This window comes from Hypanus sabinus, chromosome X1, assembly GCF_030144855.1.
Source record: "Hypanus sabinus isolate sHypSab1 chromosome X1, sHypSab1.hap1, whole genome shotgun sequence".
NCBI classification, from domain to species: Eukaryota; Metazoa; Chordata; class Chondrichthyes; order Myliobatiformes; family Dasyatidae; genus Hypanus; species Hypanus sabinus.
In genome coordinates, this window is record NC_082738.1 from 42,561,634 (window position 1) to 42,585,733 (window position 24,100).

The 24,100-nt window shown below is 40.5% G+C and overlaps 1 protein-coding gene across 2 annotated transcripts in view; it reads right to left on the reverse strand.

Annotated features, from left to right (window-relative positions):
• Positions 1-23,784, reverse strand: part of plcl5 (phospholipase C like 5) — a 250,941-nt gene extending 227,157 nt beyond the window's left edge. For both annotated transcript variants that reach the window (XM_059956469.1, XM_059956470.1), the window contains exon 1: positions 23,375-23,784. In XM_059956469.1, coding sequence (XP_059812452.1) covers positions 23,375-23,581 — 207 coding nt within the window. In that variant the 5' untranslated portion in view covers positions 23,582-23,784. The remainder of the gene's footprint in view (positions 1-23,374) is intronic.
• Positions 23,785-24,100: the final 316 nt, after the last annotated feature.

The window sequence follows — 24,100 nt, forward strand, 5'->3', positions numbered from 1 at the left end:
AAAAAGTAGGGCATACATTTGTGGGGTGCATTTAAATTGGTAAATTTATTGTCATGTATATTGAGGTTCAGTGAAAAAAATGTTTTACATACCAACAATACAGATCATTTCATCACATCTGTACGTTGAGGTAGTACAAGGGAATAGTAATAACAGAATGCAAAATATCGTGTTACAGTTACAGAGAAAGTGCAGTGCAGGCTGAGGTAGATTGTGAGGTCAAAAATCCATCTTGTTGTACTGGGACATCATTCAATTGAATATGTAAGAGTGGATAGAATCTGCACATGAGCCTGGTGGTGGGTGCTTTCAGGCTTTTGTATCTTCTGCCTGATGGAGGAAGGAGAAGAGAGAATGCCTGGGGTGGGTAGCTATGGCTGGAGAAGTTTTCTATGTGTGAGATTGTACCAGTACTTTATTAACGATAGCATTCTTGCCTTGCAGTCTGATTAACATGGGTTCAAATCTCATTGCAAAATTTTAGCACACAATCGGATGAGATATTAAATTACAATTCTCTCCTTTATCTAGATGATAAAAGAATCCATAACAGTATTCAAAAAGATCAAATGTCTAGGTCAAGTTTCACCTCACAAGCAACCTTTTTGTTTCCAATTAGTTGATAGGGTATGTCATTAGCTTCAGGATCTGCTCTAAATGAATTCCTGGAATTGACTGACAGTGGAGTATTTTGAGGTGTAAATGGCACAATGTTAATTTTTTTCTTCCCATCAGAACTTCGCAGTAATCAGCTGCTTCCCACAGAACGGGCACAAGACATGAGGAAGTTAAGGCAGTCTGTCAAAAATTACTATCCACCAACAGCTGGATTTAAGTTTCATTGGAAGAGCAACCTTCAAACCCTGGGCTAGTGTTTGATTCCAGAACCTTCTGACTGACCTACAGCTGCTTCTACAGATTTGGGAAGTAAAGTTGGAGGAAAATTGCTGCAAAAACTGACACCATGCTTCAAGATAATTCCTTTCTACATTGCTGATGGTGCCATATGCCAATGAGGGTAGAAACAGGATGACCTGACAGATTAATGTGTGGCTGAGAAGCAGGTACAGGTGCTTCAGGCCTTTGGATCATTGGGATCACGTCTAGGGGAGGTATGACCTGTACAAAAGTGACGGGTTGCACCTGAATCCAAAGGGAACCGATATTCTCATGGGCAGGTTTGTTAGAGCTGTTGAGTGGGTTTAAAATAATTTGGTGGGGAGGGGTGGGAGAACCGGAGTGAAGGGACTCAGGATAGGATGGATGATAAAAAAGCAAAGATAGTGAGCAGTCAGACTGTCAGGAAGGGCAGACAGATGATAGGACATATTGCAGCCAGCAGGGTGAGTATCAGTGCATTAGGGATGCAGGATCAAAAAGGATAGCAAATACAGTACTCGAAGTACTATATCACAGTGCACAGAGTATAAGGAATAAGGTGGATGATCATATTACACTTTTACAGATTGTCATGTATGATGTTGTGGCCATCACTGAATCATGGCTAAAGGATGGTTGTACTTGGGAGCTGAATGGCCAAGGTTACATGTTGTATCGGAGGTAGGCAGAGGGTGTGGTGTGGCTCTGCTGGAAAAGAATGGCATCAAATCAGTAGAAAGATGTGACATAGGATCAGAAGATGTTGAATCCTAGTGGGGTGAGTTAAGAAACTGCAAGGGTAAAAGGACTCTGATGGCCGTTATATGCAGGCCTCCCAACAGCAGCTGGGATGTGGACCACAGATTACAACAGGAAATAGAAATGCATGTCAAAAGGCAGCGTTATGATATTCATAGAACATAGAACGAACAAATCTACAGCACATTACAGGTCATTGGGCCCACAATGTTGTGGCAATCATGTAATCTACTCTAGAAACTACCTAGAATTACCCTACTGCATAGCTCTTTATTTTTCTAAGCTCCATGTACCTATCTAAGAGACTCTTAAAAGACCCTATTGTATCCGCCTCTACCAACGTCGCTGGTAGTGCATTCCACGCATCCACCACTCTCTGTGTGAAAAACTTACCCCTGACATCCATCCCCTCAGTACCTACTTCCAAGCAGCTTAAAATTATGCCCCCTCATATTAGCCATTTCAGCCTTGGGGAAAAATGCCTGACTACCCACACAATCAATGCCTCTCATCATCTTATACATCTTTATCAGGTCATCCTCTCATCCTCCGTTACTCCAAGGAGAAAAGGCCAAGTTCACGCAACCTATTCTCATAAGGCCTTCCAATTCAGGCAACATCCTTGTAAATCTCCTTTGTACTCTTTGTATAGTTTACACATCCTTCCTGAAGTGAGGTGACCAGAAATGAACACAGTACTCCAAGTGGGGTCTGACCAAGATCTTATATAGCTGCAACATTACCTCACGATTCTTGAACTCAGTCCCATGGTTGATGAATGCCAACACACCATACGCCTTCTTAACAACACTGTCAACCTGCAGAGCAGCTTTGAGTGTCCTATCGACATGGACCCAAGATCTCTCAAGTCCTCCACACTGCCAAGAGTCTTACCAATTATATTACTTTCTTTCTTCAAATTGCACCTACTAAAATGGACCACTTCACAATTCTCTGGATTGAACTCCATCTGCCATTCCTCAGCCCAGTTCTGCATCCTATCAGTGTCCTGCTACAACTTCTGACAATCCTCCACACTATCCATAACCACCCCCAACCTTTGTGCCATCAGCAAACTGTTTAATCCCACCCTTCTACGTCTTCTTCAAGGTCATTTATAAAATTCACAAAGAAGTGGGATCCTAGAACAGATCCCTGTGGAACTCCACTGGTCACCAATCTAATTTTTAGAATCTTTTTATTGATACATAATCTTCTACAGCTATAAAATGATACAAAACTTCAACAAATTGATATATATATATATATATATATACATACAATTAATAAAACTGAAGAAAAAAACTGATCATAACATATGAAAATGAAAAAAAATATATAAGGAAAAGGAAGAAAAAAAAGAGAAACCCAACTAACTAAAAAAAACACCACTAACAACAACAAAAAAAGGAAAAAGGAAAAAATACCCATTAGGAATCAACTCCCGGAGCAATACGTATTACCATCATCTATATATATAAAGAAAACGAATCATCAACCACCAATTCATGTTTATATAGAATAAAATTGGAAGGAAACCATATTAAATAATTCAAATTAAATGATATTATTTGGCAAAAGAGCCCCATCTTCTCTCAAAATTGAATCGAGGATCAAAAGTTCCCAATCTCCGTGCAGAATACAAACCATTTATAAACACCCTTTGCCTTCTGTGGGCAAGCCAGTTCTGGATCCACAAAGCAAGGTCTCCTTGGATCCCATGCCCCTTTACTTTCTGAATGAGCCTTGTATGGGGAACCTTATGAAATGCCTTACTGAAATCCATATACACTACATCCACTGCTCTACTTTCATCAGTGTGTTTTGTTATATCCTTAAAGACTTCAATCAGGCTCGTAAGGCACAACTTGCTCTTGACAAAGCCATGCAACTAACCCTAATCAGATCATGTCACTTCAAATGCTCATAAATCCTGCCTCTCAGGATCTTCTCCAACAACTTGCCCACTACTGAAGTCAGACTCACTGGTCTATAATTTCCTGAGTTATCTCTACTCCCTTTCTTGAACAAGGGAACATTTGCAGCCCTCCAATACTCCGGTACTTCTCCCATCCCTATTGATGATGCAAAAATCATCACCAGAGCCTCATAGGAGATTTCAACATGCAGGTTGATTGGGAAAATCAATTGGGTAATGGATCTCAAGAGAGTGAGTTTATTCAATGTCTATGAGATGGCTTTTTAGAGCAGTTTGTCGTTGAGCCTAATAGAGGGTTACCTATTCTGGATTGGGTGTTATGAAATGAACCAGAGGTGATTCGGGAGCTTAAGGTAAAAGAATCCTTAGGAGGTAGTGATCACAATGTGATTGAATTTAACTTGAAATTTGATAGGGAGAAAATAAAGTCTGATGTAGCAGTATTTCAGCGGAGTAAAGGAAATAGTGGTATGAGAGAGGAGTTGGACAAAGTAAATTGGAAGGAGATGCTGGCAGGGATGACAGCAGAGCAGCAATGGCGTGGGTTTCTGGGAAAAATGAGGAAGGTGCAGGATAGATGTTTTCCAAAAGCAAAGAAATACTCAAATGACTAAGTAGTACAACCATGGCTAACAAGGGAAGTCAAAACTAATGTAAAAGCAAAAGAGAGGGCATACAACAAAGCAAAAATTAATGGGAAGACTGAGGATTGGGAAGCATTAAAAACCTTACAGAGAGCAACTAAAAGAATCATTAGGAGGGAAAATATGAAATATGAAAGCAAACTAGTAAACAATATCAAAGTGGATAGTAAAAGCTTTTTCAAGTATAAAAAAAGAGAGATGCGAGTGGATAGAGGATCCCTAGAAAATGAGGCCAGAGAAATAATAATGGAGGACAAGGAGTTGGCAGATGAACTGAATGAGTATTTTGCATCAGTGTGCCAGATGTTGAAGGGTACGAGGAAGAGAAGTGAGTACAGTTACTATTACAAGGGAGAAGGTGCTCAGAAAGCTGAAAGACCTAAGGGTACGTAAGTCACCCAGACCAGATAAACTGCACCCTAGGGTTCTAGAGGTAGCGGTAGAGATTGTTGAGGCATTAGTAATGATCTTTCAAATATCATGGTGCCATAGGACTACCAAATTGCAAATCTTACTCCATTCTACTCTTTAAGAAAGGAGGAAAGCAGTAGAAAGGAAATTATAGATCAGTTAGCCTGACCTCAGTGATTGGGAAGATGCTGGAGTCAACTGCTAAGGATGAGATTATGGAGTACTTGGTGACACAGGACAAAATAGGACAAAGTCAATATGGTTTTCTTAAGCAAAAATTCTACCTGACGAACCTGTTGGAATTCTTTGAAGAGATTACACGTAGAATAGATAAAGGGGATGCAGTGAATGTTGTATATTTGTACTTTCAGAAGGCCAAATATAGGTGTCACACATGAGGCTGCTTACCAAATTAAGAGCCCATGGTATTACAGGAAAGTTACTGGCATGGCTCGAACATTGGCTGATTGGTAGGAGGCAGTGAGTGGGAATAAAAGGATCCTTGTTTGGCTGTTTGCCGGTGACTAGTAGTGTTCCATCGGTGTTGGGACAGCTTCTTTTTATGCTGTATATCAATGATTTAGATGATAGAATAGATGGCTTTGTTGCCAAGTTTGCAGATGATATGAAGATTGGTGGAGGGGCAGGTAGCATTGAGGAAACAGGTGGGCTGCAGAAGGACTTAGACAGACTAGGAGAATGGGCAAGAAAGTGGCAAATGAAATACAATGTTGGAAAATGTATGGTCATCCACTTTGGTGGAAGAAATAAATGTGCAGACTATTTTCTAAATGGGGAGAAAATCCAAAAATCTGAGATGTAAAGGGACTTGGGAGTCCTTGTGCAGAACACCCTAAAGGTTAACTTGCAGGTTGAGTTGGTGGTGAGGAAGGCAAATGCCATGTTAGCATTCATTTCAAGAGGTCTAGAATACAAGAGGGATGTGATGCTGAGGCTTTATAAGGCACTGGTGAGGCCTCAGCTTGAGTATTGTGAACAGTTTTGGGCTCCTCATCTAAGAAACGATGTGCTGGTATTGAAGAGGGTTCAGAGGAGGTTCACAAAGATAATTCCAGGAATGAAGGGGTTATCATATGAGGAACACATGATAGCTCTGGGTCTGTACTCACTGGAATTCAGAAGGATGAGGGGGGATCTCATTGAAACCTTTCAAATGTTGAAAGGCCTAGACAGAGTAGGTGTGGAAAGGATGTTTTCCATGATGGAGGAGTTCAGGACAAGAGGGCACAGCCTCAGGATAGAGGGACTTCCATTTAAAACAGAAATTTATTTTGCCAAAGGGTGGTGAATTTGTGGAATTTGTTACCACAGGCAGCTGTGGAGGCCAGGCCGTTGGGTGTATTTAAGGCAGAGGTTGACAGGTTCTTGATTGGACATGGCATCAAAAGTCTCAGGAAGAAGGCCGGGGAGTGGGGTGAGGAGGTGGGGAAAGGATTAGCCATGATTAAATGACAGAGCAGACTTGATGAGCCAAATGGTCTAATCCTGCTCCTATGTTCTATGGTCTTTTAAGTGGAATGGAAACCTGATATATACCATTTGAACAGTATGCAGCAATGTAAACATTCGATTCTTTGTACCGTGGAAAACGGGGAAAAATCTCTGATAATTCCTTTCAAAAATTATTATTGAAAGAGGCAAACGAAAATATATTTGTCCAGAAATTCAACCTCCTTTGCCTGAGGTACTGATATAAAGAACTGGTACAGCTGTGGACCATTAAAATTCAATTTAATTCTGAGATCTCTCAAACTGTGGCAAGTTGAACAGAATCCTTCCAAAGATACTGTACAGGTTGGGCTTCTGGTAGCCAAGTCAGTCAATTAAAGCAGCTGAGATTCAAGAGACTCTGCAGATGCTGGAAATCTTGAGCAATACACACATAAAACAAGTATTTGGAGTACTGTGCTCAGTTCTGGTCGCCTCACTACAGGAACAATGTGGAAGCCATAGAAAGGGTGCAGAGAAGATTTAGAAGGATGTTGCCTGGATTGGGGAGCATGCCTTATGAAAACAGGTTGAGTGAACTTGGCCTTTTCTCCTTGGAGCGACGGAGGACGAGAGGTGACTTGATAGAGGTGTACAAGATGATGAGAGGCATTGATTGTGTGGATAGTCAGAAGCTTTTTCCCAGGGCTGAAATGGTTGCCACAAGAAGACCAACAGCCTTATTCATTCCAGGGAAAACAAGCCCACACTACCCAATCTGTCCCCATAACTAAAGTTCCACAATCCAGACACTATCCTGATGAATCTCTGTTGCACTCTCTCTCATACCCTTCCTATAGGGTGGTGACTATAACTGTACACAATGCTCCAAGTGTGGCCTAGACAGTCTTCTGTAAATCTGGATCATGATACCCCAACCCTTAATTTCTATGCCCCAACCTATCACGCTATATATCTTCAACGCCATTCTATCAATCAGTGTTGCCACCTTCAGGGAATATGAACTTGGACGTTAGGTCTTTTTGTTCAACACTCCTTTGTGCCCTACCATTTATTGTATATGTCCTTCCCATATCTAACAACTCAATGTAATCACCCTGTACTTGTGTGAGGATTAAATTCCCTCTGCGAACACTCTACCCAACTCTCCATCTGATCTACATTCAGTGGCCACTTTATTAGGTACATCTGTACACCAGGTCGTTCATGCAAATATCTAATCAGCCAATCATGCGGCAGCAACTCAATGCATAAAAGCATGTAGACATGGCCAAGAGGTTCAGTTATTCATACCAAGCATCAGAATGAGGAAGAAAGGTGACCTAAGTGATGTTTACTGTGGAATGATTGTTGGTGCCAGATGGGGCGGTTTGAGTATCTTAAAAACTGCTGATCTCCTGTGATTTTTGTGCACAACAACCTCTAGAGTTTGCAAAAACAACAAAAGAAATCCAGTGAATGGCAGTTTCACTGATGAAAATGCTTTGTTAATGAGAGACATCAGAGGAGGATAGCCAGACTGGTTCAAGGTGACAGTAACTCAAATAACCACATGTTACAACAGTGATGTGCAGAAGAGCATCTCTGAATGCACAACATGTCCACCCTTGAAGTCAATGGGCTACAGCAGCAGAAGACCACAAACATACACTCAGTGATGACTTAGGTACAGGAAGTAGCTAATAAAATGGCCACTGTTTGTACTGTATATTTAGCTGTAGCCTGAGACAATCTTCCTTACTATGCATCATTCTTTCTAGCTGGACATCTATCAAAGACGTCATATACAGATTAGGGTTTTATTTTAGCTGTTTTATTTTAGGTGTTTATGCCCTCCTCTTTGCTGGAAATCCCCAAAGTAATTTTTGAGGCTTTGAACTTTTAGCTGAACAGCTACATTTTAGTTGAAGAATATGAACACAACGCTGGAAGAACTCAGCAGGTCAGGCAGCATCCATGAGAAAAGAGTAGCCAACATTTCGGGCCAAGACCCTTCATCAGGAATGGGCCATTCCCACGGATCCTGCCTGACCTGCTGAGTTCTTCCAGTGTTGTGTTCGTATTCTTTGATCCACAGCATCTGCTGTTGTATTTTTGTGTTTTTTACAGTTTAGTTGTACAGGTAAAAAAAAACACATGCACATACACAAGCCATGGGGCTAGAGATAGATTAAACTCTGATAACTGAGTGGAAGAATGGGGTAGATATCTGACAATTAACAAAACAATAACGCAAGTAAACTATTACTGCCTAACAGTGAATTTCAGGTATCATATTAATCTGTAAACAGATCTGATTATTTATTATCTAATCCAAAACAAGAGTTGCACATTTTGAAGATGCCTCTATTTGTCAGTAATTTTCTAAAAATACATATATAACCTTCATGGGCTGCCCAATTCCATTTTGCGGATCTCTATCCTGTGCTTATCTTCAGTATCACCCTGTGCACCAACTGGCCAATGTACTTACTGACAAAGCATCCCTACTGAGGGTTACTATATTTGCCTTATCTGTGGCTCTTCCATCAGGTTGTAGTCAACTGATCATCAGCAGGAAACAATGGACAATTAATTCACAATTCCAAAAATAAAAGATTAAGAAATTAAAAAAAAGGAACACTGCAAGTATATCAAAGTCAGAATGTCCACAGTCTCCAAAATGACATTTCTACGAATCAGCCAATGCTTATTTACAGGTTTGGCCATTTTATAAGCTTAGAAGGAAATAAATTAAGACTTCATATAGCAGCATGGGCTGAATCTTAACTCTCAAAAACAGATATATTGAATCACTTCAAAGATTAAATTGCAAAGAGAAAACATGAAAAGAGAACTAAACATGTCTCAAACCCACCCACAATCTGCCTGCTCTTCTGCCCCCACTACCACGTCCCACTTGATCACCACCAGACCTACCCATTCACCTCTGCAATTGTGCCCCACACAGACCACCCATGTGAAATCCTCATCGCCCTATCCAGTTTGAATGCAATTAGGACCTGGAACCCCTTCTGCAATTGGATTCACCCAGCCGCCATCACACTAGTACCCTCTCACCCACATTTGCGATCCAGGGGAGATCCCATTCCACCATCAAGACACTCTCTCCACCTCCATAACTTGGAGGTAAACCCCGAAGGTGAGGTTCAAATTCAGAGGTCAAGAGAGTGGTCGTTAAGGTATGTCTAAAGGAGAGAGGCAAAGAGATTTAGTGAAAAAATTCTAGATCTAACTCCGAAAGAAACAAGTTTAAGGAGTTTTAACAATACAAATACTGATTTACAACATGGATTTTATTTCAAACAGTTAAGTTTATTTCACTCTAACTATAATTTTCCATTGCTCTCCACACATCAACCACATTATAATTGTTGGGCAGCAAACCTAAAGATATAATGCTGCAATTGAACAGCAGCCAATACGTGTTAAGAATCATTTTAGGTTCTTATCTCTTCAGGAATATATAGCAGACTATAACAAAGTGATCGCAGAGCTCACATGTTGGGGCCCATATAAAAATATACTTTTTGCACTATTTTCCAGTAAGTTCCCTTCTTCCTTTGCTCATTCCCTGACATTACTGACTCACTGGTGAGATAATTCCTTCATTAGTCTTTGTCAAGTCACCTGGCTAGTTTACTGATAATGAAGGGCATCGTAGCAGAGTTCCCTTTTGCCCTCATCAAACCTCTGCGTAGGGGCATTTCCCAACAGAAATTGCCAGGTAACAATCTGAAATAGAAACTTTGTCTGGATTCTACACTAAAGAATAAGCATTGGGTCAATAGCCTGCAAGGTATTAGGTAGGTAAGCGGTCCATCCTTCCATCTGGCTGGTTCGTCAGCAGTAAGTCCGGACTTGCCCTGCTTGACAAGCAAATTACTCAGCCTGCAAGGAACAGTGCTCAGGTCCCAGTCTTGTACAGTTTCAAGTAGAGATATAAATACTAATAATACAGATTGAGTGAATGGATAATGCAAGATACAATTTTCGTTTGTGAAGTTCAGTTACTAAGGGAAAAGATGCATTTTGCCCAAAATAACCATTTAATTTTCTTACTTCTATTTACAACTACACCACATTCCTCCCCACACAGCCTTGCCCCTTCTATAGCTGTGTTCTCCAACTCCCAAATCTCCATGGTATCTGCACCCTCTAGTTCTGGAGGGCCCTGACTTGATCACCCCGCCACAAGCCATCATGCCAAAGCACCGATCTGTTAAATTCCCCCTCTTAACCTCATTACTTCTTTAGCTCTACTTCTTAAAGACATTTCTTGTAAAAAATGATCCCATTGAGCAAGCTTTTGAATATCTGCCCTGATAACTTGTTTTGTGACTGTCAAGTTTTGAGAATCCAGTGGATTCCGATTAATCAGGGGCCATCAGGGCAGCCGCTTATTTGGGATAACTCTTAAAGAACAAAACCTAATTGAGAAAGTAACCTAGATTCCCTTTATTTATTTGAGACATTATGCCGTTTAATTGGGGCAGGAGACTTACTGAACAGTTTGTGACTAACGTCAGACGCATGCACTTGTGTGGACATTAGACTGTACAAAGTGCTTACAGGAAACAGTTTTTAATTAGCGTCAGTTGCGTGTGCTTGTGTTCAAAAATCAGTGATTTTTGTTACTGAACGTTGGCAAGAAATAAGCAGTAAGACAATTCCAAACTGTTTTGCTCACTGTGGTTTCATACATTCAGGCTTGGTGATGCCAGAAAGGCCGGGAGTGAAAATGAAATGACTTCACTACTTCAACAAGTTAGGAACTATAAAGAATTTGAAGGTATCGACAACCATTCTGAATGTCACAATGAAAATGAAGATTTTGAGAATAACAAGTGGCAAAAGCATTGTGTGAAGTTAGTCCACCATCTGCAGTAGGTTTTTGTGCTGATTTTGTTCATTTAGAGCCAATCCAAAGAATACAGCAGTGTACACTGGATGAATTCCTCCACTGGTAACTTGAGAACTAATAGACAGTTTTATAGTACTGTAGTATTATTGGTAGTGTTCTAATTTATTCTGTATTTCATTTAAATGCATAATTTGTTACTCAGTTAAATTGTAAATTTTCTTTTTATACCTTTTTAACTATTTTCATGAAACTTTGGCTAATTGGGGCATCTGCTTAATTGGGCCAAAAGGTACTGGTCCTGATATAATCCAATTAACTGGAAGCCATTTATTTGTACAACACATTGATTTCATATGTTGATAATCACTTTGTAGAATCTACCACATGATTTTAAAATTATTCTAAACGTTTTAAAAATGAAACCAAAGAAATTAAAGTTGTTTTGAAGTTTGTTAATTTCTCCTAAATTCATCCTGCGTACCTCTGGAATAGGACCAGCTTGTAAAGTGGTGATGGAGAGTTGAGACAGAATACAGTGTTTTCCTGGAGAGGAACAAGGAAGGAAATCTGTCAATGTGAAATCCTCAAATGGGTTGGAAATGATCCAAATACTCAACTCTTTCACCCAAGGTCTGCAAATTGTTGCCCAGAGCCAGGTTGATAAAGTGCCTCACAATCTTTCAGGGGAAAAATAAATTAATTAAAATATCCTGAAATAGTTTTTTATGCTTCCTTGTGTATTAAAAATATCATCACTACATACATTTCCTGTCGACTTTCTCTATGTGGGATGCCATTGGCCACATTAGTAATAAAAATTGTACTGACAACCTCAGCATGCTCTGTCATTACTAGAAGCACTGCTGCGCTCAGACACTGAGGGAAGAATGGATGTATAGCGTGACTTGACAATAGGCAACCTCCATAACAAATGGACACCTGGGAATTTTTAATAGGAATAAAAAAATAAGAACAAAACCCGTGACTTGAAAATATGCACTTTGCCTATCATAGCTTGGGGACTATCCCTAATCAAAAACCATACATAGCCTTAGTTTTCTATATAACACTAAGTCACAAGGACGTCCCTTCAGAACAGAGGTGAGGAGGAATCTCTTTAGCCAGAGGGTGGTGAATCTGTGGAATTCATTGCCATTGATGGCTGTAGAATCCAAGTCATTAGGCACGATAGGATCAAACATTGATCCTTCCCAAAATAAAAAGCAATGGTTGATAGGTTCTTGATTAGTAAGGGTGTCAAAGGTATGGGGAGAAGGCAGTAGAATAGGGTTGAGAGGGATAATAAATCAGCCATGCTGGAATTGCGGAACAGACGCAATAGGCCGACTGGCCTAATTCTGCTCCTATATCTTATGGTTTTATGGCCATTGGTTATTACATAAATTCTTTACTTGCAGGAGAATTGACAGGTGACAATAGGGGAATCTTTCTTCCCGGATATGGCTCTAATGCTCCAAACCTCATGTTCAATAAATCTACGTTGCTCCTGAGGAACAGTGACTATTATCAGAGTGTGGGAAGTCAAACCCGGTTGTGAGCGTTGTCACTCTGTGTCCACTGAAACACCTTGAGTGAAATAGTTTCATGCGCTTCTCCTATGCATTGTGCAGTAATTTTAATATTTTAGTATTTTAATATTGCATCAAATAAAATTGCAACAAAAGCAAGCATATGAGGGTGATTTTAAGACCTCAAGCATCTCAAAAACACAGATTATGCTTTGCAGATTAAATACAGTGGATGTACACAGGATTGTTACCATTCTGATTGTGACTTTTTAAGCACATAACTAACCAAGGATTTTGACACATTAGAATATATCAAGCACATAACATACTCAAGCAGCATTGAAAATACTATTATATGGTGCCATGAAGTAATCAAGTGTTAAAATCTCTTTGTCCAGTTCTTAGAAATGTCACAACTGTCTATTCTGATTAGCGGTAGCTTCTGCCAGTTTGGTGCAAGCAAGCAGATTTCAAATGTCTCTGATATACCTTTCCTTAACAAATATTATTGCATTTGTAGGCAATATGTTCACAGATTAACTTTGTATCTAATGTGTTGAATTGGTGTAACTTATCTGGTAGAAAATTAATAGTTATAGTCATTCAGAGAGAATAACATCAAGGAAAAAAAAAACAAGAGTTCAGAAAGACAGGTTTGATAGTGTTTTATGAGAGATAAACAACGGTGAAGTAACTCTCCACTCACATTTTTCATTGTGTTCTTCAATATTATGGCAATAAAATTATTGTATAAAAGTTTCCTCTGCACAACGCTCAGAAAGAGTGCAAAATATATGATTTTTTTTCTATTCACACATCACTGGTAAAGTCAGTATATATTTACCACCCAGCAAATATCCTTGAGGAAGTGGTGGAGAGTCACCTTCCTGAACTGCTGTGGTCTTTCTATTGAAGCTGCTTCCACAGTGCCACTGAGTGGGGATTCCAGTCTTTTAAACTGATGGAACCAAGGCAAAGGTGGTTTCATCTTGGTGAAGAATGTGCAAATCTCTGTCAGATTCTCAGAAACACTTCAAGCACAAAAATGTAAACACAAAGTACACTGCAGATGCTGTGGTCAAATCAGCAAACTGTAGCTGGTGTTTGTAAGTGATTTGTAATGAGACCATGTTGACTTTACCTTACAATGGTCATAATTGTCAAAAGAAAGTAAATAAACTTTATATTTGCATTTACATAAGCTTTGCATTTTGCAAAGAAGGACTTCCAAGCTGGTTTCAGTAGAGTGTCCACAGTGGATGTTTAGAGTGCATTTCCTTTTTACCTTATTAACAGCAACTATTTTTGAGTTTGACATACAAAAAAGCTGGATGAACTCAGCAGGTCGGGCAGCATCCGTTGAAAGAAGCAGTCTGACTGTTGACTGCTCCTTTCAACGGATGCTGCCCGACCTGCTGTGATAAAAGGCAAAGTCCAGTCTAGGGTAAATGTAAAGGTCAATTGTCATCAATGTTAGGATCCTACAGAGGGAAAATCAACCATATGTTTGCAGCAGACAGAATACAACGTTTCTTAGCCAGGCTACTGGGAGGATCACCACATGACAGCAGAACACCTCACTACTCACAGAACTGAAAGAGCAAAGGCAGTAAGTGGGGCAAAGGTATTCTGGTTGGGATCTAAAATTCAAAAAGTTTACCAAAAAGTTTTCCATCCTCTTAGGAAATATGTTCTGAATCTAAAGTGTTAGGTTCTGCATTCTTCAGGAAGTATGTCAGTAAGAAATTGAGCCTTGTGCTCAAGGGTGTGGTGTTGTCTTCATCTTCCTAAGTGGTTCTGTGAAGGTCCACGATGACTTACTTCCTCTCAAGTTGTGCATATCCTGAGGGGGCTGATCAACCATAGACTCTACAAAAAGTGGGGAGCAGGGGCTTGACCAAGCAGGAAACTGAATACTTTTGGAGGCAATGCATTTCTTACCTGGACTTCATCTTACTCCTGTCAAAGTTTCTGTGTGCCATCCTGAATTCTTCTTCCCATTTTGAAATACCACAGGCAAGTGATTCCCAGGTATCAGTGAGGGTGTCAGACTTTCTCAAATCCTTGAATCATTTTCTCGTACATGATTCTGTGACAGAGTTTTTAATGAAGTATCTGTGTCATGAGTTGGGTTATAGACATGTGAACTGCATGATCTGCCCTTCAGAATCAACTGGACCGAAATCCTCGGTAATGCAGAAATTATCCTGTGGGAGGATACAGGAGTTTGCTCACTTATCCTGATGAGAAACATGGGCGGTTCCTACTCTGGTGTGGGCAGACTAAGTTTCAGATGTACTCAGGAGGACAAGGATCATTGCTTTCCAGTACACCATGGGGCTTTGAGCTTTATCTTCTGATGCCCAAAATCCATGCTAATGTAATGGTGAGATTTATCCCTGATGTCTGCCCTCTCTGAGGTCCCGAGGTAATGGAAGAGATCCATCTTTCCTAGAAGCTCATCATGGTACTTTATTGTAAGAGGATGATATTGGGTAGCAGGGAGAAGTTGGTAAAGGGACACAAGAGATTCTGCAGATGCTGGAAATCTTGAGCAACACACACAACATGCTGGAGGAACTCAACAGGTCAGGCGGCGTCTATGGAGAATAAACAGTCAACGTTAAGGGCCGAGGCAAAATGTCGACTGTTTATTTCCCTCCATAGATGCTGCCTAACCTGGTAAGTTCCTCCAGCATTTTGTATATATAGGTTGGCAAAAGATCACGTTGCAGATGTTAGATAGAAACCCCATTCTCTTGTACACTTCAGTGAACAAGTCACCAGTGAGTTGGAATCTGGTCTCTGAATGTGCAAATGCAAAGTGACATCTTCATTCTACAGCTTGGTGATTGAGTCTGGTATGAACTTGGTTCTTTAATGCAGGTGATGTAGCTTGAAAAGTTGTGCATTTATCACATAGATTCACTCCATTCCTGTGGGAAGCTTATTGGAAGCAGGTGTAGTGGTTAAATTACTGGATGAGCACTTTTGACCTGTGGATATGAGCTCAAATACCACCATGGCAGCTGACCAAATGAATTCTGGAATTGAATAGCTAACAACAACAATAGTGACCAATGATGCTATTGGATTATTGCAAAAACCTGATTATTTCCCTAATGTCACTTCAGGAGGGGAAATTTCATCCTTTTACCCCATCTGGATTTAATGTTTACTCTTACTTGCATGATGCAATGGTTGACTATTGGTTTTGAAGGAAATTAGGGATAATCATGAATCATGCTTTTTCTTGTGCTCCTCATTCACTCAGAATAAATAAAATGCTCGTGTTATTCAAACAAGAGCCAAGACACATTTGACTGCAAGTTGAAATCTAACCTGAGCTCTAGGCTATTTTTTCTTTTTGTTGTGCCAGCTAAATCAGAGACCACTTAAAAATAGGATTCAAGGCTGAATTGCAGATATGGCAAGTGGTGCTCTTCAGAAGGCATTGGTGCAGCAGAGTAGTCTATCAGAATACTAATGTGTTCGTTAATCATCAGACACTGGAGGTTTTCCACATGCAACCATGTCCACCCTTTGGACTCTTTACAATAATTACAATTATGTTTTTGCTAGTGGAACGCAGAGCAACAATGGCAGTCAAAATCCTGAAAATGCAAATTGGGGCTCAAAGCAAGAGCTTCCCCACCCTGTCTCCCAGTCCCACCCTCAACAGGTACGTTGTCACACCACAACTTTGACAGAATTAAACATAGACCGTAGAACAGTAGACTGCAGTACAGGCCCTTCAGCCCACGATGTTGTGCTAACCTTTCAACATACTGCGAGATCATTCTAACGGTTCCCTCCCACATAACCCTCCAATGTACTTTCATCCGTAATTAAGCAGCTTTATCTAGAGAAGTGAGGGCTGAGGGATGGCTTTAAAATTATACAAGAGGTGTGAAAGGGCATCTTCAGGAAGAAGATGTTTCCTCTTCCAGATGGTGGATAAATTCAATAGGGAATTCATGCAAAATGACTTTATCCAGAAATAATGGACAGAAGACCTCCCACAGACCATAGCTGGAGCAGAGAGCATTAACACTTTGAAGGGAAGCCTGGTGGAGGGAAGTGGAAAAGAGGAAAGGAGGATTTGGTGGTGGGTTGAGATGGTGACAGTTCCTCATGCAAAAGGCGATGAAAGAAATTCCATGAAGTTTGTGAGGGAGTCTGAGCAATCTCTCTCATAGAGTCATTGGATTCTAGAGTCATACTGCACAGAAACAGACCTTTTCAGTCAAATAATCCTTGCGATCGAAGATTCCTTTTTGCCCATATCCCTCTAAAACCTTTCCTGTCCATGTACCTGCCCAATTACCTTTTAAATGTTGCTCTTTCATACAGAGAAAGATGCAGAGAAACCCAATAGCTGTTATACATTAGCACAACTTTGAGGAGCTACTAATGGGGTTAATCCATCTTTGTCAGTCTTTCTGATTGCAAATGTGGTACTGTACAGATCTAAAGCAGGACAGGGAGATAAAACATCAGACAGAAGGTCATTTTGCCTGCTTGCTGGCAATCTTACAGCATTAGGACTGATCTAACATATCCTCTCAGCTGGATCTTTATGTGCAATCCGTAAACATTAAATAACACCACATGATCCATAGTTGGGCAAATAGCCAGCATCTTCTAATCAGATGCTTGTGGTTTCAAAACACATTTGAAATTTTAAGTTCACAATCTATTCTGAAATCTGGTACAGTACTGGTCGAGGGTTTCTCTAAAATGCTGTCCTTCAGATGAATGTTAAATCTGCCTTATTAGTTCAAACAGATTGTAAAAAATCCTGCAGCTCTACTTGCTTTCAAGAGAGTTCTTCCTTCTTGATTATATCGCTCCTTTAGCCAGTACTACCAAAAGAGGGTTCAATCCCCATTGCCTTCCCAAAGCTAATGGGACCTCACTTTGCACTACTCAGCGAGCAATACAAAACAAGTTTCCAGGAAATTTCCAGTTCTTGAAGGACTGCAATAAGTTTCTTTACAGGAGATTATGTTTCCTTTATAAGTACAAGCCTATTTGAGGAATGCTCATTAAAAACTAATGGACTTTAAATATAACAGGATAGGCCTTTAATAAAGAATGGATTCCTACCAGATTAGCAGTGCAAGGGAGAGGGCACTTCTTCTAACAATGCCTGGTACTGAAGAATAGTGCAAAAGAAACACAGCCACTGTCTTCACTGTTGTCTATCTCCTAACCTTTGGAAAAGCTGCTATTATGTTGCCAAAGCACATGCAACTTGGAATTTGCAGATGTGTACGCTGTTGGAGACTGGCAAGATAAAAATATGAGCATATTGAACAGATAAGAATAGAATTATATCAGCAAAGATGTTCCTTTATCAATGAATAATGAATTCTCATTTCCTTCCATTTTTACAAAAGCAACTATAATAAATACTCTTCAAATTCATTCTTCTTTGGGCTCACATCATATGTCAGCAGCAACGATGTCTGCCATCACTTTTGTAGTTATAGAGCAATATGGCATGGAAACAGGCCTTTTGGCCCAACTTGTCCATGCTGACCAAGACGTCAATCTGAGCTGGAACTATTTGCCTCTGTTTGGCCATAGCCCTCTAGGCAATTTTTAAACTTCGTTGTTAAACCCTCTTCCATGGTTTCCTCTGGTAGTTTTGTAGCAGGAAGGTCTCAAAAGAGACTTTCTGGTGATGCACGGTGAGCTCATCAGCTACAGGTGGAAAAAGAGTGATTAATACTTCAGCCTCATTCAACTTCCCAACATTCAGCTTCAGACTCTGAGCACCTCCAACACTCTTGTTCAAGCAGCCTTACCATGAGAGATGTTAACCTCGATTGCCTTCCTCTATTTATTCTGTAGCCCCAGAGAAGGATCCATACCACTGAGCAGATATTCTTCCTTGACAACACATTTAAAATTTGAGGCAAAAAGTAGAAAGGAGATGTGGGGAAAAACTTGTAAAGAAATTTTCAGAAAGCAGAAAATGAACTGGAATTTGTGCCTTGAATGAGGGGGAAGTAGGAACTATCAAATTTCCAAAGGGAAATTGAATAGGTAGTTGAGATAGAATAACTTGTGGGGTCAACGGAGAACATGAGTAGGAGAAGGAGTCTGATAAGATTGCTCTATTAAAAGCCAACACAGAGTTGACATGCCAAAAGTCCTCTTCAGGCACAATTCTGCCATTCTATGATTTAACCATGCATCCCTCATTCAGAAATAAAGAGTGATATGGTAACATACGCTTAGTGGCCACTTTATTAGGTACACCTGAACACCTGCTCATTAATACAAATATCTAATCAGCCAATCATGTGGCAGCAACCCAATGCATAAAAGCATGCAGACATGGTCAAGAGGCTCAGTTGTTGTTCAGGGCAAACGCCAGAATAGGGAAGAAGTGTGATCTAAGTGACTTTGACTGTGAAATGATTGTTCTGCCAGATGAAGGGGTGGGGTGGGGTTTCTGGAGTAAGTTGACAGTGAATGGTGCGAAAAATAAACAAAAGTCCAGAGAGTGGCAATTCTGAGGGGTGAAAACTCTTTGTTAATGAGAGAGGTCAGAGGACTACACTGGTTCAAGCTGGCAGGAAGGCGACAGCTCTCAAATAACCACACTTTACAACAGTGGTGTGCAGAAAGGCATCTCTGAATACACAACATGTCAACATGGGGATAGGCTACAGCAGCAGAAGACCCCAATGAGTTCCAACTCTTGTACCTAATAAAGTGGCCAGTGAGTGTATAATAAGGAGTCAAATGTTTTCCTGTGATTTGTCTTTTATCACTTGCTGCTGCACACTAGATGTACCAACAAGGTACTGATAAAAGGCATTTGCACTGAATTTCCTAATGACAAAAAAATAACATATTGTTGGAAAATAATATTTTCATTGTCTTTTAAGGAAGATATACGGCTTTTCAATAATAGCTGTTATACAGTCATAGGGCATGAAAGCAAACTTGAAAAAACTACGGCTTTGTATTTACTACGGTATTTATGAAAAACTAATTTCTTTATGTCCCTTCATGTGCACAAGTAATAACTATAAAGCTAATGGCTTGTGATTTGAAAAATCCCTGGAGTAAGTAACATCTTTAAACTCATGAATGGGCATCTTCTTAACATAACAGCAGAAACTCTATTGTGAGAACTCTCAGTCCATAACTTACATGTCACCAAAGCACAAAATATCCACAATATCAGGCTCCTGAACCAGCTTGGACAACTTCACTCACCTCAACACTAAACTGATCACTGAGCTCAATCTAGGGACTCACATTCAAGGACTCTACAGTTCATGTTCTCAGTATTATTTATTTGCTTGTTTGTTTGTTTATTCATATTTGTATCTGCACAGTTTTCTTCTTTTGCACTTTGGTTTCTTGTCAGTTTTTGTGTGTAGTTTTTCATTAACTATTGTATTTCTTCTGCTGTGAATGACTGCAAGAAAATTAATCTCAGGGTTGTATGTATATGGTGATATATACATGCTTTGATGATAAATTTACTTTGAACTTGGTTACCCAGCTGACATTGACTTTCTTATTTTTTATCGTTTGGGACATGAGCGTGCCTGGCAAAGACAGCACTTATTGCCCTTCCTGAATGCCACTGAACAGACTGGATTGCCAGGCCATTTCAGAGGACAAATAGAAGTCAATCACATCTGCTGTGGGTCTGGATTCACATAGTAGACCAGAAGAGCAACAGCCAACCAGGTTCAACTCTGACCTCTGGTGCTGTCCCTGTGGAGCTCTTCCTGTGGCCGTCTGTGTTGCCTCTGGGCACTCCGATTCCCTCCACAGCCCAAAAAGACTTGCTTTTTTGTGGGTTAATTTGCTGCTATAGTCTCTGTTGAGTAACGGAATTGTGGAATCCAGAGATGTTGAAGGGGATGTGAGGAAAATAAATTGGGTGTCTGATGGTCAGCACAGTTGGGGGGGGGGGGCCAAGGGGTCTGCTTCCACAATGTCTTTCTCTACAACTTACAAACCAAAACCAGTAACAATAGAAAATTTCGTCTCATGAAGAATATTAGCAAACCAATTGATATGCCTGAATCAGAGTCAGAAACAAAATCAGGTTTAATATGACGGGCATATGTCATGAAATTTGTTAACTTTGCGGCAGCAGTACATGATAAATATAGAAAAAAACGAATTACAGTAAGTATATATATGCCTATTAAATATTTAAAATAAGTAATTCAAGAAAAGCAGAATACATTTAAAAAGTAGTGAGGTAGTGTTCATGCGTTCAATGTCTGTTTAGGAATCATATGGCAGAGGGGAAGAAGCTGTTCCTGAATCACTGAGTGTGTGCCTTCAGGCTTCTGTACCTCCTCCCTGATGGTAACAGTGAGAAGAGGGCATGTCCTGGGTGATAGGGGTCCTTAATGATGGACGCTGCCTTTCTGAAGCACCACTCCTTGAAGATGTCTTGGATACTATGGAGGCTAGTACCCATGATGGAGCTGACTAATTCTACAACTTTTCATTACTAAAACTAACAGTTTTTTAATATTCTAGCTTATTAATTGAATTTAAATTCCCTGATAGTATTTGAACTCCGAATCATTGGTCTACTGTGCCACTACCATAACCACGTTGTATTGTATTATCATATACTAAGTGTTTAAAGTAAAGTAAGCATCTTATGGGAGCTGCAGAATATCTACAGTATATCAGTGGATGAGAATAAATAAGATGCATCTTTTTTTTCATATACTGAATGGATTTGGACATTCCTCACATGGGTGATCAGAATCAGAATCAGGTTTAATATCACCAGCATATGTTGTGAAATTTGCTGTTATTCGGCAGCAGTACAATGCAAGATATAATAATAAACTGTAAATTACGGTAAGAAGTATATATTTTTAAAAGTTAAATTAAATAACTAGTGCAAAAAGAGGAAAAAAGAAAAAAGTGGTGAGGTAGTGTTCATGGGTTCAATTTCCAAACAAAATGAGATGGCAGAGGGGAAGAAGCTACTCGTGAATTGTTGAGTGTGGGTCCATAGGCTCCTGTATCTCCTGTCTCATAGTCGCAATGAGAAGGTGATGGCAAGATAACTTTTGAACTACTTCAGTCTTGGCACTGAAAAGATGGATATGAATAAAGTTTCAGTAGTTTGACCGAATGGTGCTGAAGGAACAGTGAAATATTTCCATGTCAGTGTAAGACATGGAGAGTAACAAGCAGAAGGTGGCACTCTAACATACCTGTTGCTTATCCTTCTAGACAACAGATCTGAAGACTTTGGGAGACACCTTTAAAGAAGCCTTGGTAAATAACTACAACATGTTTATAGCAAGTACTCACTGAGGTCACAGATCACTATTGGTGGAAGTAGTGAATGCTTAGGGTGATGGGTAGTACCAATTAAACAAGCCCTTTTGTCCTGGATTTCCACAAGAGATTTGGCAGTTGCTGGAAATCAACACACACAAAATGCTGGAGGAACTCAACAGGTCAGGCAGCATCTATGGAGGGGAATAAACAGCTTACATTTAAGGCTGAGTCCTTCGATTGTAATGAAGGATCTCAGCCCAAAATATTGACTGTCTATTTTCCTCTTTAGATGCTACCTGATCTACAGAGTTCCTCCAGCATTTTGTGTGTATGTTCTCCTGGATTGTGTCCAGCTTCTTGGTGGAGCTTCTCTCATCCAGTGAAGTGAACAGCAAACTCTCACACTCCTGACTTGTGCTATATGGACGAAGTAAGTGCTGGTATCAGTCACTTGGGGCAGGATTCCCACCCTCTGACCTGCGTCGGTACCCACTTATGTGCCCGATCTATTTAGGTTCTTGTCAGTGGTGACCAACCCCAACCCTCCTGCTGCTCCCCATTGAAGATCGTCGATGGTGTGGTATTTAGAACGGAATGCTGTTGAATATGAAGGTGCACTCTGTCTTGTTGGAGATGATCAGATTGCCATTCGATTGACGTGGATGTTACTTGTTGCTTGTCAGCCCTTGCCCGAGTATGATGTGTAAACACAGGCGGTTTCTTTATCAGATGAATGGAAGGAAAACTGAAGAGTGTGCGCTTCTTTATGCACAGTGCCGTAATCTCTACCTCCATACCACAGCGACGGCAAACAAAGCGCCAGAAATCTTTTTTTTGTCTATTGGGCTTTTACGGTCACGTGGATATACCTCTGTTTGAAATCCAAGCTTGATCAGTTCGTAGGCAGTATTAAAGAAAAGGTAGTTATACTTTGTGGAAAAAGAATTTGAAAGTGCATATTGTTCTACCTAACCCAGAACAAGAGGGCTGAGAGTGAATTCTTTATTAAATAAAACCCTTTGAGCTCCTATTTAATTGTGGGTTTCTATTTTCTATACCAGATGCGATTCAAATACCAATTTGTCTTCACAGTATTGATAATAAACAATATCACAGAGCTATTCTCGAGGGTGAAAAATAACTGATGTGGTAACCTACCAAAAACCAGAACGACGCTCCCCAAGCTCCGTGCAAATGGCAACAATAAAGAAACCTGCCCCTACTCCTCAATCACCCAGAGTTGTATTCGTTTCTCTCCTCACTTCTCACTGAGTATAGGCTTACAAAGACTGCAGTCCGATCGGGGGTGCTCTCCGTTCTAACCTGCCTCACATCCTTGGGACATGGAAGAAAATTCTCCGTATCTTGGGAAGAACGGAGCTGTCTGTTCCCTCCGGTAGCTAGACCCGACTGATGGTGCTGTGCGGACAGTGTAAAACGTGCAACAAAACAATAATATCCTTCTTGCAATAAATTAATAATTGAGAAGCAAACTATTTTTAGAAATATAAATAATTCCTTGTCTCGCTTAAACAGATTGAATCAATGCAAATTGGTTTTGGGGTGTCAGCGTGCTCTTTACCTTAATTATGCTGCTCAGAGGCGGCGTGCACGGTTTACTCGCGGTACTTTCACTGCTGACAGACGGGCCACCCGGATCCGGGCATTTCCCGTTCGAGACGGGTTGAGTTCCTTCTAAGAAGCCAGACGAGTCCGGGATGGGGTTGCTTGGAGCCCGGTGATCCGGCAGCCCGACTTCAGCACTGTCTCTCTGAACATCCGCCATCATCAGAGAAGCATCGTTGGCACAGAGTCAGCGCGGCCACATGCTGCAGAGACCCGGGTGACCCTGCGCCCCTGAGCCCGGTACAACTGTGCTGAAACTATCTAAAGGCTCCAGAGGCGTGCGGCCAGCCGAGCCGCTCTCATTTACTTCCTGTGAAATTAACGGATATAATCGTCACCTCAGCCCGGGCGTGTGTGACTTCCTCGTTTCCAACTCGTGTTGTGTTGCAAAGAACGCCTCTTTCCCAGATCTCCCCTCTGAATAAAATCACTGCATCCACTGGGGTTCTGCTCCTTCGGTAGAATCAGTCAGTAAAACAGACGTGACAGCTGTGTGTGGATAAAGCACCAGCTACTTTCGACAGCTTGAAGACAGGAAAGACACAAAACGTGCAAGTTCAGCGATTCGCAAGTTGACAGTAAAATGAATGGAATTATCTGCTTTCAAATACTCTTAAGTGTCCCAAAGCATAATAATAATAATGATGATAATAATAATAATAATAATAGCGGTGGGCTGCAG